Source organism: Lepidochelys kempii, chromosome 10 (genome assembly GCF_965140265.1).
Source record: "Lepidochelys kempii isolate rLepKem1 chromosome 10, rLepKem1.hap2, whole genome shotgun sequence".
Taxonomy (NCBI): domain Eukaryota; kingdom Metazoa; phylum Chordata; order Testudines; family Cheloniidae; genus Lepidochelys; species Lepidochelys kempii.
Window position 1 is genome coordinate 3,952,767 of NC_133265.1, and position 16,409 is coordinate 3,969,175.

Consider the following 16,409-nt stretch of genomic DNA (forward strand, 5'->3'; position numbering starts at 1 on the left):
CTGAAGGCGCGACTGTACGGCAACATGTCAGTTTGTAGTTTTGGGGAACAACGTGTGGGAGCTGTCAGGGCTGAAACACGATCTCCCTCTGCCCTGCGCCTGAGGTCCTGTCTGACAGCATAAACGGGACATTTCCAGACATCTGAAAGGAGAGAACTGAAAAAGAAGTACTCTAGCTGTCTCCTTGTTATTGCAAGGAAATTAATTACCCACTGTATGTGCACCCCTCATAGAAGGTACACGGTGCTTGCTAAAGACTTGGCTTGCCGTCAAGCCCATCCTTTCACTGAAGGTATGTAGTGTTTATGCACAGAAATCCTTTAGAGCTTGGCTGTTTTCTCCTGTAGGTTACCTGGGGTCCAGTAGCAGCAAGTAGATAGGTGGAGGTCAGAGGGATATCCAATACTAGCAATGGTTTTGGCTAGAGGCCAAAGGGAAATCAACTAAATAGTCTAGGACTATTCTGGTGAAAGTGATTGAAGTGGCAGGCGGCCAATCTCTAGCTAACCAGCCTCACGTGGTTTCAGGAGAAGCTGAAGACATTTAACCATTTGAGTGCTAGGGGCCCAGGAGAGGAATGTATTTTGAAAGCATGTTTAAGGAACACGGTCAAGATAACAATCCTGTATTTAAAAAATATCATCCATCCCTGTGTTACAAGGGGTCGGGGAGGGGAGGGGCGCTTTAGGGTCCTACAAGCAAAACAGTTTCAAAAATGTAAGTCACTTTCCACCACTGATGCTGTTTTTTGTTTTGTTTTGCGGTTGTTGAATTGGTTGATTTTTTGGTGGTGGTGGTGGTAGTATTTTACTCATTATTGAAGCTTGTCACAGAATGCAAAAAAAAAGAGTTACCCCAAATTTTATTGGTAACATTAATTTCAGTTCAGAGGGATCGTCACAAGGCCTATATGCCGCTTAAGTCCCACTTAGCCCATAGGGCTGGCTGGCTGCACAAGGATGAATTTCACCCTCCCTGCATAATGGCAAGTTCGGTGAATGGGTGAGCTGTGCTCATCTTAGCATCATTTTGTTTATAGTCAGTTCCACATTTTCTCTGCCACAGTAGCACAACACAGCTGGGTCTGGGTTGTCAAAGTCTGTGTTTTATTGCACGTATCATGTTGTTAGATGTTTTTTCTTAAAGCTCCAGACTCTGGAGTCATGTGATTATGTGAGAACCTCTGCTTTCATTTTAAACGTTTTCAGCTCTCTTAGTTATGGAGAAAAGCAAGAACACTTGACCCCTAAAGACTCAAAAGCCAGGAGGCAAATGAAACCAAAAATATATATTTTTAAATGGCATCATATTTAAATCAATCTTTCAATTTTTGCAGGGGCCTGACTCGCAGTTTTTGAACATTTGAGATTGGCAGTACAAGGCCTCCAGCACTGAAGGGAGAAGGTTTAAATCCACCCAAAAGTCCTATTTTCATTTTTTTCAACTTCATGAAGCTATCTTTTTCGATCAGGTTTTGTAAAACTTTTTCGAAAGGATAGACTAAATTTATTCCCAAGCGATGCAAAAGCCCCCTTGTAACTATCTCTACCTGTCCTCAATGAATCAGATTGTGGTGCAATAATTATAGGTTGTGTGGGGATAGAGGTGCAAAGCAGAGACCCAAGAAAATAAACTAGAGAAATGAGACAGCATCTCCATGGGGAAGGGCTTAAACCTGTCTTGACTGGAGCAGCTGGGATCCAATTCCAAAACTCTCATCTTTTTTGCCTTGTGAGTAGGAGTCGTAAATGGTTTTGGAAGTAACTCTGATGTCTGGAAGTTAAACACCTCCTACACAGAGTGCAGCTCATGCATCTTTGTGAAAGTTTAGCAAAGGATGCTTCATTTTCTGCTATTATCTGGCTAGGCTGAGCAAAGGAAATGCATATTGATTTGACAAACATCTCTGTTGGCTTCTGCCTTTGTGCATTTCTTAATTGTCATTTTGCAGCACTCATGTTCCCTTCAGAGGGCTGCTGGAAATTTCTTCTAAACGTGCTGTTAGCTTGGAGGAAAAATCCCCCAGAGAAAGTCCAGGTAAAGATACTGTAACTCCCCAAATAAATGCCCCTTCCCTGTTAGGCATTCCCGTCACTAATCTCCCAACAACCCCACATTCCTGTGGTTCCAGAACAGTTGTCTGTTTGCTATTTGACAGGTTTCAGAGTAACAGCCGTGTTAGTCTGTATTCGCAAAAAGAAAAGGAGGACTTGTGGCACCTTAGAGACTAACCAATTTATTTGAGCATGAGCTTTCGTGAGCTACAGCTCACTTCATCGGATGCATACCGTGGAAACTGCAGCATACTTTATATTCACACAGAGATCATGAAACAATACCTCCTCCCACCCCACTGTCCTGCTGGTAATAGCTTATCTAAAGTGATCATCAAGTTGGGCCATTTCCAGCACAAATCCAGGTTTTCTCACCCTCCACCCCCCCCACACACACACACAAACTCACTCTCCTGCTGGTAATAGCTATTTGAGAGGATTGTTGAATTTTGGATTGTGATTTACCTTGTGTGTTTGGTTAAAAAAATATAGACCGAATTTAGGTGTCAGGTGAATGATCCATCCCGAGGATTAGACCTTGCCGAATGAAATCGGAGATGAGGCATCAAAGGGAAATTGCAAGGAATACTCTAGGAAAGAATTCAGCATATAAAAAAAGAGGCTCTGATTTTTATTCTTTATCTGTCACCTCTGGAACTGAGGAGAACTTAGGAGAACTGCCTAGACCTGTCAGGGAAGTGCATGACACCTGAAAGGATCAGCCCATTGTGCCTATTCCAATCCCCTTTTCAACCTGCTGGTGTAGCTGGTTCAGCATTCAAACAGCTAGGAGAACCATTGTATTTACTGTTAGACAGCTATCTATGTTATTGGTATTATATTAGTATATTAAAGGGCCACAGTCAAGTATTTTAGGCTCCCAATTTAGGTTTTGTCCTGTGTTGCAAAACCTAATATAAATAGTAAATTGTCAGGGGTTGGAGATAGATGGCAGGAGAGAGTAAGGGGTTTTTTGCTAATTTTTTAGAGCGTAATTGCAAAGATTCTCTTCTTTTTTTTGCTTAACCTTTTTCTTGCTGGTGCAGTTCCCTAGCAGCACTGGGTGAGGGTGTAAGAAATGAGACTCATCAGGAACTGAAATGGAAACTGACTAGTTTATTTACTTTTAAATGTCACTTAGGTAGGACAGTGAAACAAAGGACATAAATTGAACAGTATAAATAGTATAAAGTGAATGGGAGGGTGGAAACAGTTCCAGTTTGAATAAGGTGCAGGTTATTAGTAAGACAGGGAAGGGTTTAAAATGGTTATTTCCCCAGTGTTCCTTTATATAGAGTTCATAGAGTTCATAGAGTTTATAGTACGGCCCCTGAATTTACTTTAACAAAAAATATTTTCTTATTTCTCCTCTTCTAAGTTCTGCAGTCATTAAAAAAGAAAAAAGACGTTTGTACTGAAGTTGAATGCGTCACTCCTGTCATTAGTTATCCGTTCTTTGGCACCGGCACCACTACACGAAGGTTCCACAGAAAATTCTATGTCTAACTCAATAACTACTTTGTCAAAATTATTCCTTAAAGTAATTTCTTTATGAGGCATATTTTAGACTTGGGTTTCAAACTGGTGCCTCAGAATTAGTAATAAATTTGTCATGCCTGTAATTATTTTACTTTAAAAATGTTATGGGGGTATTTTTCTGTGTAGTGATAGGCCTAATTCATATCGACACATAATGCAAAGCTTGGAGCAGCGGATGCTTTATAGCTGGGAAAGGTGTTATTTTTGGCTGGGAGGATTGTTCCGTTTTAATACACCAAGAACTTACTTTCTGTCTGGAATCTGGATGGAGTTTGGAGACTGTCTTTTCTAAGCCTTGATGGTGGAAGACAGACACAATGAATTTGCATGATAATAAGCTGCATTGCACTGTTCTCTTTCTCTAGGGATCTTTCCAATAACAAGATCACCATTTTAGATGTTCAGGCTTTTGAACATCTGACTTCCCTGGAAGAACTGTGAGTACATGTTACCCCTTTGTAGTCTTATGGCAAATTTAATGCATATTTGAGCAATTATGTAAAAATCCCTTTTGGTGTCTGGCAAGCTACCCTTGTTCCATAACACTTGCTCTGATCTTCCTGGCCCTATATCCCCTATGCCCAGGGCTCAGATGCATCAAAAGCCCCTTTTTTCTGTTTGATGCAAGCCTAATTTGTCCAGTACAGAATATTTGCACAGTGCATTTAACTTATGATCTAGTGAATTACTGATGAACTCTCCTGGCATTCAAGAGTTCGGATACAATTTGATTCAACCCAATGACCAGGCTCATCGATGGTAGAATGGTCAAGTATTGTAAATGGGGACATAATAAAGGACTAGCCCTGGGGATAGTGGTATCTCAGCATGTTGGTAAAGCGTTTTAGAACTTGGTGCCCAAATCCCGCTGAATTTCTTGGTCTTGGGCACCTAGTGCCCTTAGACTGTTCTGAAAAGTCCAGCTGCCTTCTTCTTCCAAGTTGTCCTATCCACTGATGTCACGAAGACCGCGTGGCGAGGGAGACAACTGTGGCTTGTTAGCGAGCTCCCTGGTTTGAATGCTGCTTAGGTCAAAAGTAACAGAGTTGTTATGAGCTGGTGGCTTTTCACTGGCAAAAGAGAAAGCGCTGGTGTCTCTCAGTCCAGTCCCTGCTAGGAGGTAGGTCCAAAAAAGCCAATTTGGCAGCCCCAGGAGAAAGACCAGGGTGGAGCAGCCCATGGAATAGGAGCTCCCCTTTTGCTCCTAGAAGTGGGGTTCCTCCCAGAGCATAGCTGAGATGAGCTGGTGAGGCCTGTGCCGAACCTGGTCTTTGGGTGAAGACAGGCTTCAGTCTCTAGGATGCCAAGCCAGCTCCTTTCAGCTGCACAAAGTCCGCATAGAAAAATAACAAGAAATAGACCCACGATAAGGAAACAGAGAGGTCTCATTGGACCAAAGAAAGGCCTAGGACAAGATGGTCAGCTTGCCTTGTCCCATCAACTGATGCTCTGTGCCTCGGTTTCCCCTCTTGCCCAGGGATCCTCCACAGGCCCTCCTAGTGCTCCACTGAAAAGCTAAAGGCCTCCAGAAAGAGCCAAAACAAGCCCTGGCTCACAGCCCCCTCTGGACTCAGTAGCACTTTAGCCCCATCACAGGCTCAGCGAGTCCTTCAGCCCTTGGTGCAAGGCTCACACAGCTCTCCTCTTAGGAACTGCGGCTAGCAGCCCTGCACCCCTGTCTCAGGACCAGCAAAGGGTGTGGGAGTGTGTGTGTGTTGGGAGGGGAGGGGGCCCTTGTCACTCCCTTTCCCTCAGGCTCCAGCCCCAAGGTTCTCACTAGTGCATTGCTTCCAATTTCACCCATCTGCATCCCTATTTCCTGTGGGCTGCTTCAGAGCCTGTGTGGGCAGCCCTGCCTCAGGCCTCTCCCCGCACTCCCTCCAAAGCCCCTTGCACAGCTACCGTACACGGGAAGCAGAGCCTTCCCCGCCCCTGCCTCCAACAACCATACCCCAACTCCGAGCTCTCTCCTACTGGCAGCTGGTTGCCTCTTTTATAGCAGGTCTGGTTCCCCTGCTGAAGTCACATGACCTGACTGAGACCTGTGCTCCAGCTATAGACTGCCTCTCCCAAAAACTCAGCCTTAAAGAGGCCACGTCCCCTTAACAGATGTGCTGCCTAGGGCCCGTAAGGGCCAACACCTTTTAACATCTGGTTGACTGACTTCTTCACTCCTGAGGCTCTGTTGGCTCCTAGAACCAGAAAGAGAAGGTGGGTTGAAGGGAGGACTTAGTACTTGGCCATTAATGACTGTACCTTTGTATGTAGCGTGCCCTTTGAAATGAAAAGTCCTAGAGCCGGGGCCCCAGCTATCCGAAGCTCAGGGTTGGATTTTCACCCTGTAAGAATGGCAGAAAATTATTTTTATAATTATGAATGCTTATTAAACTTTTCTTTCCCATTTTCCCTGTGTTACAGAGATATAAGCCACAACATGATTTCTACGTTAGAAGATGGAATATTTGATAATTTATTTAATTTAAGTTACATGTAAGTTCTTGTTCCTTAATCTTCAGCTCTCTGAATATGGCTCTTGTTTTCAGAATTCCCTTCCCCGGCTCCTGCTGAGTCTCAGCTCACTTAGGGTCTGTCTACGCTGCAATCAGAGGTGTGTCTGCGTGTAGACGTACTCGAGGAAGCTTTGATTTACCTAGCTCCAGGATGAATAGCAGTGAAGCGACAGCAGCATGGGTTAGCTGCTTGAACACATACCCAGGGTCCTACACCCCATACCGTTATGGCTTCACTGCTCTCATTATTCAAGGTAGCTAGTTCAAAGCTAGCTCGGTATGTCCGTCAGACTGACCGCCACAGTTGTGGTGTAGACGTACCCTGAGGCTACGTCTACACTGCCCCGCAGTTCGGTCTGGGAAGTTGTGAACAGCTGTGCGCACTGAAGCGCTGCTCCCCCATGTGGATGCTGTAACTCCCCCGTGTGGATGCTGGGGCGCTAACGAAAAGGTTCCTAGTTCACGTGAATGTGGTTGTGTTTCAAGAGGACGATGTTAACACCAACTAGGAACCTTTTCGTTTGCACCTGCAGCATCCACGTGGGGAAGTTACACGGCAGCACTTTGGTGGGCAGCGCTGTTCTCACCCCCGCCCTCCCCGGGGGCAGGGTAGACGAGCCCTCAGGGAGTTTGCAAGAGCACAAGTGTTTTACTCACTTTAGCATTTTCAGAGCGCATGACTCCGGGAGTGGCAAGGCTAAATCTCTGCTTGACTTCCTACTGTGGGGCAGGGGCACTGACCTGGGACTCAGGGAACTGCCGTTTAGGCACCTTTTGAAAATGCTTTCGAAAATGTTTACCTGAAAGGAATAAACTCCAAAGGTGAAACTGACACAGTTACAGCCTCCGTCACTTGAAATAATTGAAACAGACAAGAAGAGTAGAACTCCCATGCACCTTTTCCCAGTGTACTCTTCAAGAGGAACGTGCAAATGAGCAAGAATCACTTCCAGTTCTGCAGCTTCCCTCCTACAGAGCATTAGGACCATTGTTGACAGTAATAGTAATGCTGTCTAGAAGAGTCCTGCAGTGGGACTGGGGCCCGCAAGACCTGCTGCCGTAATAGCTGGAGCGAGATTAAAGAACAGCGGCATGACTAGCTAGCTTTTACATACATAAAACCCTCACTAGGAGCATGTTGGTCTTTGTCTTCTTCCAGTGGCCGTGCCGCAGGTTGAGAGATCAGTACATTTGCTACAGGTACCAGCCAGGGGATTTAATTCTTTAGCTCAAGCAATAGAGGCTTGTGCTTTCAATGCAGGAGAACTGGGTTCAAACGCTGCGGGCAGCATGACTACCGTTGGTTGTGCAAACATTGTCCCACCTCTGCCCTTTTTGCCGCTGACTGCCAAAGGCTGTAATTCCGGCCAAACACACCTGCAGTTAACGATTCCATCTTTTCATTAAACCGCCACGTGACAAAACTGCCACTGGGTTTGCATTTCTTTTTTGATAGATCAATTTGATTCTCGTAGATGTTTTTTAATGACACTGTAAAAAATCTCCCTTAGCTACAGAGGTTGGTGCTGCAACCAACTGATGTTAGATGGCAGACTATTTTGAATATAGGATTATGGCTGTAATTTACTTCTAATTGCAACAATTATTTGTATTGTGAGAAGAAAGTGCTTGCAGTACTTGCCTAATTCTAGCCTTTAGAAAAATCATGTTAATTATTGCTTGATTCTCTATTCATTAACTCCCCTAGCGAGTCTTATGAGACGTTTCCTTGGAGTGGTGCAGATGGGAACAGGGGGATTTTTATGATGGTGTAATTAACACTTATTGGGTGGTTCCCATTGTCAAGTTAATGCATAATCTTTCTCTACTCTGTCTGTTCCAGAAACTTAAGTCTGAATCCATTTCTTTGTGACTGCAAACTTTCCTGGCTCCCCCGCTGGGTGGAAGAAAGAAAAGTTAACGTTAGTCGGCTGTTGGATACTAAATGCGCCCAGCCTCCGGAAGTGGCAAACCTTCCTCTTTTCAATGTTTCATTCACCAATGTTACTTGTGGTAAGGAAGGGGGATGGGCTATGATTTATGGTAAAGGTAAATCTAGTGGAAAAATTGAGATCAAAGAGACTGATACTCCTCTAAGGACTCTTCCATCCCTCGAGTCATCTCAGCTGGTTCTCATCTAGCCCACTCCGTAGCAGGGGCAAGTCATTCTCATCTGATGGCTCCTTGGTGAACCTCAGATAAGGTCCTGGTAGACTGGAATCCATATCAGTAATGGAGCTCCTCTGTTGTCTGTCTCAGCAGAGAGGCTAAGGATTGGATGGGCCAGGAAGCTGCTATCTTTTCACCCCTAGAGGAGGTTCCTCCAAGCTACCTTAGAGGAACATTGGTGCAGCAGTGAGGGGGAATCTTGTGCTCCGGTTGCCCATGCCACACCTGTGGTGTGGACAAAGAGAGGGCTTCATTCTCCCAGCAGCCAGTGCCTTTCCCCAGCACTGTATACACAAGACGTTTTTTTGCCTAGATATGCACTGCATTTCACCTTTCTTTTTATCTCCGCTTCTCTGCGCAGATCAGAGATCAGTGCCTGCCATGCTGGTGACTTTATTAACTGAGTCCCCATTCACTGAGAATAGGGCTGAGACCAGTAAACTCATTACCCACAGGCCACCAAAGCAACTACCAGATGGTGGCCTCTGTGTTCTTTTTCCTTAGGCCCCAATTCATCAAAGCAAGTAAGCACGTGCTTAACGAGTTGAAATCCCTTTGAAGTCAATGAGACGTCAGCACATGCTGAGTAAGAATGGACTGCGTAAGCAACTGCGTAAGCGCTCTGCTGAATTAAGGCCTTAATCTGGACAATAAACTGTCCTCTAAGGTGTCCCAAAGAAGAAGTCCTGCCATGAGTGTAGGGACCGGACTAGATGACCTCTCGAGGTCCCTTCCAGTCTTATGATTCTATAGCCAACACCTCTGCTCCTCAGGCATAGTGGAACTTCCTACCATAAGGAGCCAGGACTGGCAGGTGCTCAGATTCGGGGGTGAAGAGGGCAGAAGAAGAACTTGTATAGAACAGAATGGGTTTGGGAAATACCCTTGTAGTTGTAGCTGTGTTGGTCTCAGGATATTGGAGAGACAAGGTGGGTGAGGTAATAGCAGAGCTCTGGGTGCCTGGAAAGCTTGTTTCTCTTACCAACAGAATTTGGGCCAATAAAGTCACCTTGTCTCTCTTTGGGAAATACTGGCAGTTATTAATGGTTATTGCTGATCACATGTGGCCCCTGGGATGTAATTGGGCTGGTATTTTTAAAAAAGGTACTTTCCAAGCATCTATAATCATAACAAGAGTCTTTTCCCATGCATTTCTTAATAGGTAGCCTGGCTCAACGACTGTACTGGGGTTTCAGCGAGACCAGGGCAGGCAGATGGGATCGTTATGGGAAACCAACACGAGGACAGCAGTGTTGAGATGTTTTGGGAGCTATGTTGTAGCAACAGTCAGAAACAGACCAGTAAACATGCCTCAGTTGCGTGGGCAGAATTGGATGCGAGGCAAGGAAATCCCAGCTGGGCTGAGGCTGTGTACGCTGCAAAATCAGTGTGTGTCTGTGGCAGGGAAAAACCCCCACCCCACTTGGGCAGGTCAAGAGTTGGGGAACACAAGTAAATAAGTTACTGCCCTGGGAGTGGGATCTGATGCGTGTGTCTGTGTTTGGTGTGTGTGTGTACCCATGTGCCTGTAGGGTGATATCCTCTGCTTATCCACAGCACAAGTCTGGCATGGGCTAGGGAATCAGAAGCTTTACCCATATACTACCCCATTGGGGTGCCTGTATGCACGCACCTCTGCTTGGCTGGGTTTGGGTGTGGGCTTATTGCTCAGATACCAGTGAAGTTAAGTGAATGACACCAGGCCCTGCAGAGAATTGGTGGCAGAACTAGGAAGAGAACCCACCTCCCATGTGCTAGCCGCACTCACTCCTAAGCAGGGACTCAGGATCAGATCAGCTTCATACTCTGTGGGAGTGGAACGTTCTCTACGGTACTCTTTATTTACTGTGCCTTGCTGCTCCATAAATCTGTGCTGATGGCTGGATATTCTTGTCGTCACCGCTACAAAGGGATTGGCAAACGCCACGGATGGATTAAAGGGTTCCCAAGCAAGACTGCAACAGGAAATGCTCAGAATAGAAACCCTCTGCTGTGTAGTCTTCCTGCAGCTCACGGCCTGGGGGAAGTCCATTTGCAGAGGTGTGGTGTCTAACTGAGGGTTCTAATGAGTTATGGCCTAGCGTGGTTGGTTTTCAACAGGCTTCTCTGTTCTTTCCCCTCTAGGAGCGCCTTACATAGCATGCTTGACGGACAACACCACAGGGGCAGCCGATTCAGTCATCCTCTTCTCGTCCGTTCTTTCCGCAAACCTCAGCGAGGAGACCTGCAGTGCCCTCTGCTATGCTGACGCCCAGGAATACGGCGGCTTCGGCGACCAGGAGCAGTGTCTGTGCGGCGAGGTCCTTGAACCAAATTCTTCCTCCGGTTGTTTGCCGTTTTGCACTGAGGACTCTGCTAGGTGGTCCTGCGGCGGCCCTTCCCTCGTCCGCTCTGTCTTCCCAGCACGGCTGCACGCCTCTTTCACAGGTCCCCGCCGCCCCCATGGCCTTCACCACATGGTGGCCTTCAACGTCAGTATTCCAGTTGCTGCCAGCACTTTACAGTGGGACTTCGGGGACCGATCCGGGCTTCTCAACACTACCGAAAATGCAGTGCTCCATCAGTATGCCTTGCCCGGGCATTACAACGTCACCGTCACCCTCTCTGTGGGCGCCAGGGTCACCTCTGTGCAGACAGACGTCGAGGTGGTGGCTCCCCCAGAGCTGATAGACCTGCAGTGTCCTACCCTGGTCAGGACGAACGAAAGCCTGGACCTACAGATCAGGAATAGGGGCGGCACTGGCCTAGCAGCTGTGTATAGTATTACTGCAGAGAATGAAGAGCCAGGCAAAGGTGAGTCGAGTTTGGCTGATGAGGTGCCTGCTGAAGCTGGGTTGGGCTGGACTGGGTGGAGGGAAGAATTACACTGAGAACTGGTTCCTCCAAAATTCCTTCCTTTCAAGGCCCTGCCAGCACCGGGAGTGAAGGGCCCCCGTGACCGTTGCCCTGCATCTTTTGCACTTATACCTCACTGCCAATTGGAGTAAGATGTTCTGGCGGCATTTTGCACCCACGTTGCACTGGTGGAAAGGAGTGCACAAGACACAGGGCACTGGAGAACCAGGCCCACTCTGTCCAAATAGAGCGGGCATTCTCAGTACCCAGGGTTTCTTCCACTCCCCCAGCACCTTTTTAGTCATCTGGTCAATCTCACTAGGTGTGCCTTGGAGAACCCTTGTGCGGACATGCCCACCTACACTATAGTATCTGAGCACCTCAAGCTTCTTTTCGTCACTTCTCATATCCTTCCCTACCTCCTCTTTATTCACTTGTCTCTAAATTCCTCCTGCCTTAGTCATGTTTTCACATGCCCCAGATTATGTAACAACCTCCACCCACTACGGCCCACCCATGGGGTAAGAACCCACATCTCTCAGCACCAAATGCACAAGCCCCTGTTGCTGGAGCTAAGGGAGTAAGACAAAGGGCTGGTACTTCTAGCAGGTTCCTTATCCTCTATGTAGGCCAGCCACTAGAGGGGAACATGGTCACACGTGCTAAGCTGATATCTCACACTTGCATTGTGGGGTCTCGCTGGTGGGTCGGGCATCCACCTTCCAACATGTGTCCACCTCAGGGGCTTTTTCTTTTTTTTCATGCAGTGATTCACCCAATGTGCCCGTCAGATGGCCTGGTCTTCCCTGGCAACAATCACTGCTACCAACTGGTGGTAGAGAAGGCCCAGTGGCTGGAGGCCCAACAGCACTGCCAGGTCCATGGTGATGGAGAGCTGGCTTTTGTGAGCAGTCCTGAAATTAAGAGTTTCTTGGTCTCTCATGTCACCAGGTTAGTGAGTGCAGTAACGGCTGGGATTTGCTATGGGCAGGGTCGGCGCCTGGTGCATCTTCACGCCATTTTCATGGCACCCCACAGTCCAAGGGGCAACTGTGCTCTGCAGGGATCGGCAGCAGACAAAGAAAGGGGTGTTATGACCCCAATGTGAATTTACCTGTTGGCTGGGCATAGCTGGCTCTGCTGATTAGCTCCACATCCTTACTCCCTGGAGTAAGAGAAGATCCGGGAATCATAGAAGATCAGGGTTGGAAGGGACCTCAGGAGGTCATCTAGTCCAACCCCCTGCTCAAAGCAGGACCAACCCCAACTAAATCATCCCAGCCAGGGCTTTGTCAAGCCTGACCTTAAAAACATCTAAGGACAGAAATTCCACCACCTCCCTAGGTAACCCATTCCAGTGCTTCATCACCCTCCTAGTGAAATAGTGTTTCCTAATAGCCAACCTAGACCTTCCCCACTGCAACTTGAGACCATTGCTCCTTGTTCTGTCATCTGCCACCACTGAGAACAGCCGAACTCCATCCTCTTTGGATCCCCCCTTCAGGTAGTCGAAGGCTGCTATCAAATCCCCCCTCACTCTTCTATTCTGCAGACTAAATAACCCCAGTTCCCTCAGCCTCTCCTCGTAAGTCACATGCCCCACCCCCTAATCATTTTCTTTCCCCTCCACTGGACTCTCTCCAATTTGTCCACATCCCTTCTGTAGTGGGGGGACCAAAACTGGACACAACACTCCAGGTGTGGCCTCACCAGTGCCGAATAGAGGGGAATAATCACTACCCTCGATCTGCTGGCAAAGCTCCAACTAATACAGCCCAATATGCCGTTGGCCTTCTTGGCAACGAGGGCACACTGCTGACTCATATCCAGCTTCTCGTCCACTGTAATCCCCAGGTCCTTTTCTGCAGAACGGCCGCTTAGCCAGTCAGTCCCCAGTCTGTAGCGGTGCATGGGATTCTTCCGTCCTAAGTGCAGGACTCTGCACTTGTCCTTGTTGAACCTCATCAGATTTCTTTTGGCCCAATCCTCCAATTTGTCTAGGTCACTATGGACCCTATCCCTATCCTCCCGCTTATCTACCTCTTCCCCCAGCTTAGTGTCATCTGTGAACTTGCTGAGGGTGCAATCCACGCCATCCTCTGGATCATTAATGAAGATGTTGAATAAAACCGGCCCCAGGACCGACCCCTGGGGCACTCCGCTGGATACCGGCTGCCAACTAGACATCAAGCCATTGATCACTACCCATTGAGTCTGACGATCTAGCCAGCTTTCTATCCATCTTATAGTCCATTCATCCAATCCATACTTTTTTAACTTGCTGGCAAGAATACTGTGGGAGACCGTATCAAAAGGTTTGCTAAAGTCAAGATATATCACATCCACCGCTTTCCACATATCCACAGAGCCAGTTATCGCATCATAGAAGGCAATCAGGTTGGTCAGGCATGACTTGCCTTGGTGAATCCATGTTGACTGTTCCTGATCACCTTCCTCTCCTCCAAGTGCTTCAAAATGGATTCCTTGAGGACCTGCTCCATGATTTTTCCAGGGACTGAGGTGAAGCTAACCGGTCTGTAGTTCCCCAGATTCTCCTTCTTCCCTTTTTTAAAGATGGGCAGTATCTAAAGATGGGAGAAGCAGTGCAATATGTCAGGGTTACTGCAACCATTCATCAGAAACCCAGCCTCCCAGGTCATGTATGCTTGGTGTCTGGGGATGGCAGAATATAGCTGCATCAGGGTTACTGCATCCAATGAGGAGAATGCCGAGGTCCCTGGACGTGTATGTCTGGGTGAAAGTGGAAGGGAGTCACTGACTGAATAGAAGGAAGGTAGTGGAATGAGCACAGCTGTACCGCAGCATCCCTGGCTGTGACCCTGGAATGACGACTGAGTTTGTCAGGAATTAAATCCCGCTAGAGAAGCATTTTATTCCGGTTTATTGCACATGAATTGTTTGAAAGAGACCTTGGAACCCCCAGACCCTGTCTGCATTCCATGGGCATTTGAGAACTCGGGTCCTTTTAGTGAGGATCCAAGCTTGCACTATGTTTCTAGCTAAAATTTCCCAGCTCCCCTACGTTTGGCACTGCCCTCCACCCAAGGCACGGCAGCAGGGCTCTGCATGTCCAGTTTGGCAAGCTGCGTCAGGAGTCCTGGTGACAGGAGCTAGGCGCTACAGAAAGGAAAAGGTGGTGCTGTAAGCCTGGCCTCTCTCAGCTGAGTCTCATGCCCAGTCACTTGGTGTCAGCCTCAGCCGGAGACCCTTATCCCTTTTGAGACAGAGCAGCCCACTTCCCCAAGTGCTGGGCTCTGAAAGCATCTGTTCCACCTCACAGCCAGCGGTTTCTAAACAGGCAGCGTGGAACGTGTCAGCCTTTGACGAAATCCACCCCACAAATGCCCTTTCTGCAACCAGCCATCTTAAAGGGGAAGCGCTCAGACCTTCCCAGGGGCCTGACAGCTCCATGCAGATGCAGATGTTGGCAGGGGCTTCTTAATAAACACGTCCCAGAAAGCACACGAGATTGGAGCAGCTGCATGTGATGTAGTCTTTGAACAGGCCTGTCCTGGGCCCAACGGCCTTTCTCTTGAACTTGTTTTCTTGTCTCGCTCCCTTCACACTGGGATTGATCCCGAGATTACAAACATGTGCGCCCGGCAAGGCCAAGTCAGAGGAGCCCATCCTTTCCGAAGGGTTAGGAGCTGGTCACTCAGAGCACTGATTTATTTCGCATTGCGTGCAGGGCTTTTGATGGACTGCAGTGGCGATGAAATCATGGGATCTAGAAAGGAGCAAGCCGACCAAGCTGTTTCCCAGCTGCCGCAGCTCATTGTTCTCCACTCCGGCTCCCTTATTCTCTTTATTTAATTTATTTATTTATTAATCTGTTCAGATAAACATGAATGAGCTGGTTCCAGGATGTGATTTCCCTGGCGATAAAAGAGAAATGAAGTATAAGCTATGTTTTCTTGGAACGCGTGACTTCCAGGGTTTCTTGTGGGAAAATGACAGAAGCAAAAATCTGTTTCCCATTAGCCCGCATGGCAGTTACGGTCACTCTCTTCTCTTCCTCTCTACCATCATTTGATGATCTTTCCCAGAGCCTGTGCACTCTGAACCAGTTCTCCCCACCAAGAACCAGGGCCCTGTGAACCAGTTTACCCCCAACACCTACAACCAGTGTGGGATGAAGCACTCTCCCCTTCCAAAATGCTGGAACTTTTCCTCTCCCTCCGGTGACCCAAGACAGGTCATTAGTTCTCAAGAAATGCTACTGCTGTAATAAGGAAAGTGCAATCCAGCTCCTACTTCAAATGAGAAAACTTACCCTCATTTAGAGATACTGGACCTACCAGCCAGGGAGGGTGCAAGGGAACAATCCAGCCAATCTTGGTTTGTTTCATTCTTTTTTTTTTGATGACCTACAGTTAGATCATAGCTGGAATTAGAAAAGGAAAAAAACTATTGGATTTTACTGATGACAGCAAATAGGCTGTTTCCCATCCCGCTCTCCTTAATCCCTTCCAGTGTTTCAGGAACAAAGCACAGCAATTCTTTGTTTTTTAATCTGATTCGTGATAAAAATTACTGATTCACAGAACAATTATGTTCATCGTCGTTTTTCAGTATGACCTCATTAATCATGTCTAAGGCTATGATTTAATCATGGGTATTTTTAGAAAAAGTCATGGACAGGTCACAGGCAAGAAACAAAAAATCACAGCCCATGACCTGTCCATGACTTAGACCATAACGACCCTTGATTGAATCTTATGGGGGGAGGGGCGCTGTGAGCGGGACACTGTGGGGGGCAAGTCCACAGCACCCCCTGCAGGGGGAGTCCCGGAGGCCTGCTGCCGATCCAGCCACAGCTTGGGAGGGGGAGGGAAGTCCCAGGGGGCCAGCGGCTCTTCTGGCCACCATGAGGGGAAGCTCTGGGGCCAGCCACTGAGCTGTGGCTGCTCCCACCGCCCCCGGGACTGCTGCAGAGCCACTCCAGCAGCGGCCAGTGTGGCTGTCCCCAGGGCCGCTACTCGACCGCGACCTCCGTGACAAACACGGAGCCTTAATCATGGCATCTGGGGCAGACTTGGCGGTGGAGAGACACCAATTATCTGCTTAGGCTGCTCTTTCCAAAGCACTTCCTTGTGAGCATCTCAGATTTCAAAAGTGAAGCCGTGAGGGATGCAATTTGGAGGGGCTACCTTCGAGGTGATGGTACGGTGGTGCAGGGAAGGGGCGACGAGCGATGCTTTCTGTTGTGAGTTAGTATGGAACAAATGCCTTAGCATACGAGCACTATCTTTTGGGTGAGATGTAAAGTGGAAGTTCCTGG

The 16,409-nt window shown here is 47.7% G+C and overlaps 1 protein-coding gene across 3 annotated transcripts in view; it reads left to right on the plus strand.

Moving 5' to 3' along the window:
• The window catches only part of PKD1 (polycystin 1, transient receptor potential channel interacting), a 138,937-nt gene that overhangs the window by 51,827 nt on the left and 70,701 nt on the right, over window positions 1–16,409 (plus strand). For all 3 annotated transcript variants that reach the window (XM_073361702.1, XM_073361700.1, XM_073361701.1), the window contains exons 2-6: window positions 3,959–4,030; window positions 6,012–6,083; window positions 7,947–8,116; window positions 10,397–11,065; window positions 11,875–12,058. In XM_073361702.1, coding sequence (XP_073217803.1) covers window positions 3,959–4,030; window positions 6,012–6,083; window positions 7,947–8,116; window positions 10,397–11,065; window positions 11,875–12,058 — 1,167 coding nt within the window. The remainder of the gene's footprint in view (window positions 1–3,958; window positions 4,031–6,011; window positions 6,084–7,946; window positions 8,117–10,396; window positions 11,066–11,874; window positions 12,059–16,409) is intronic.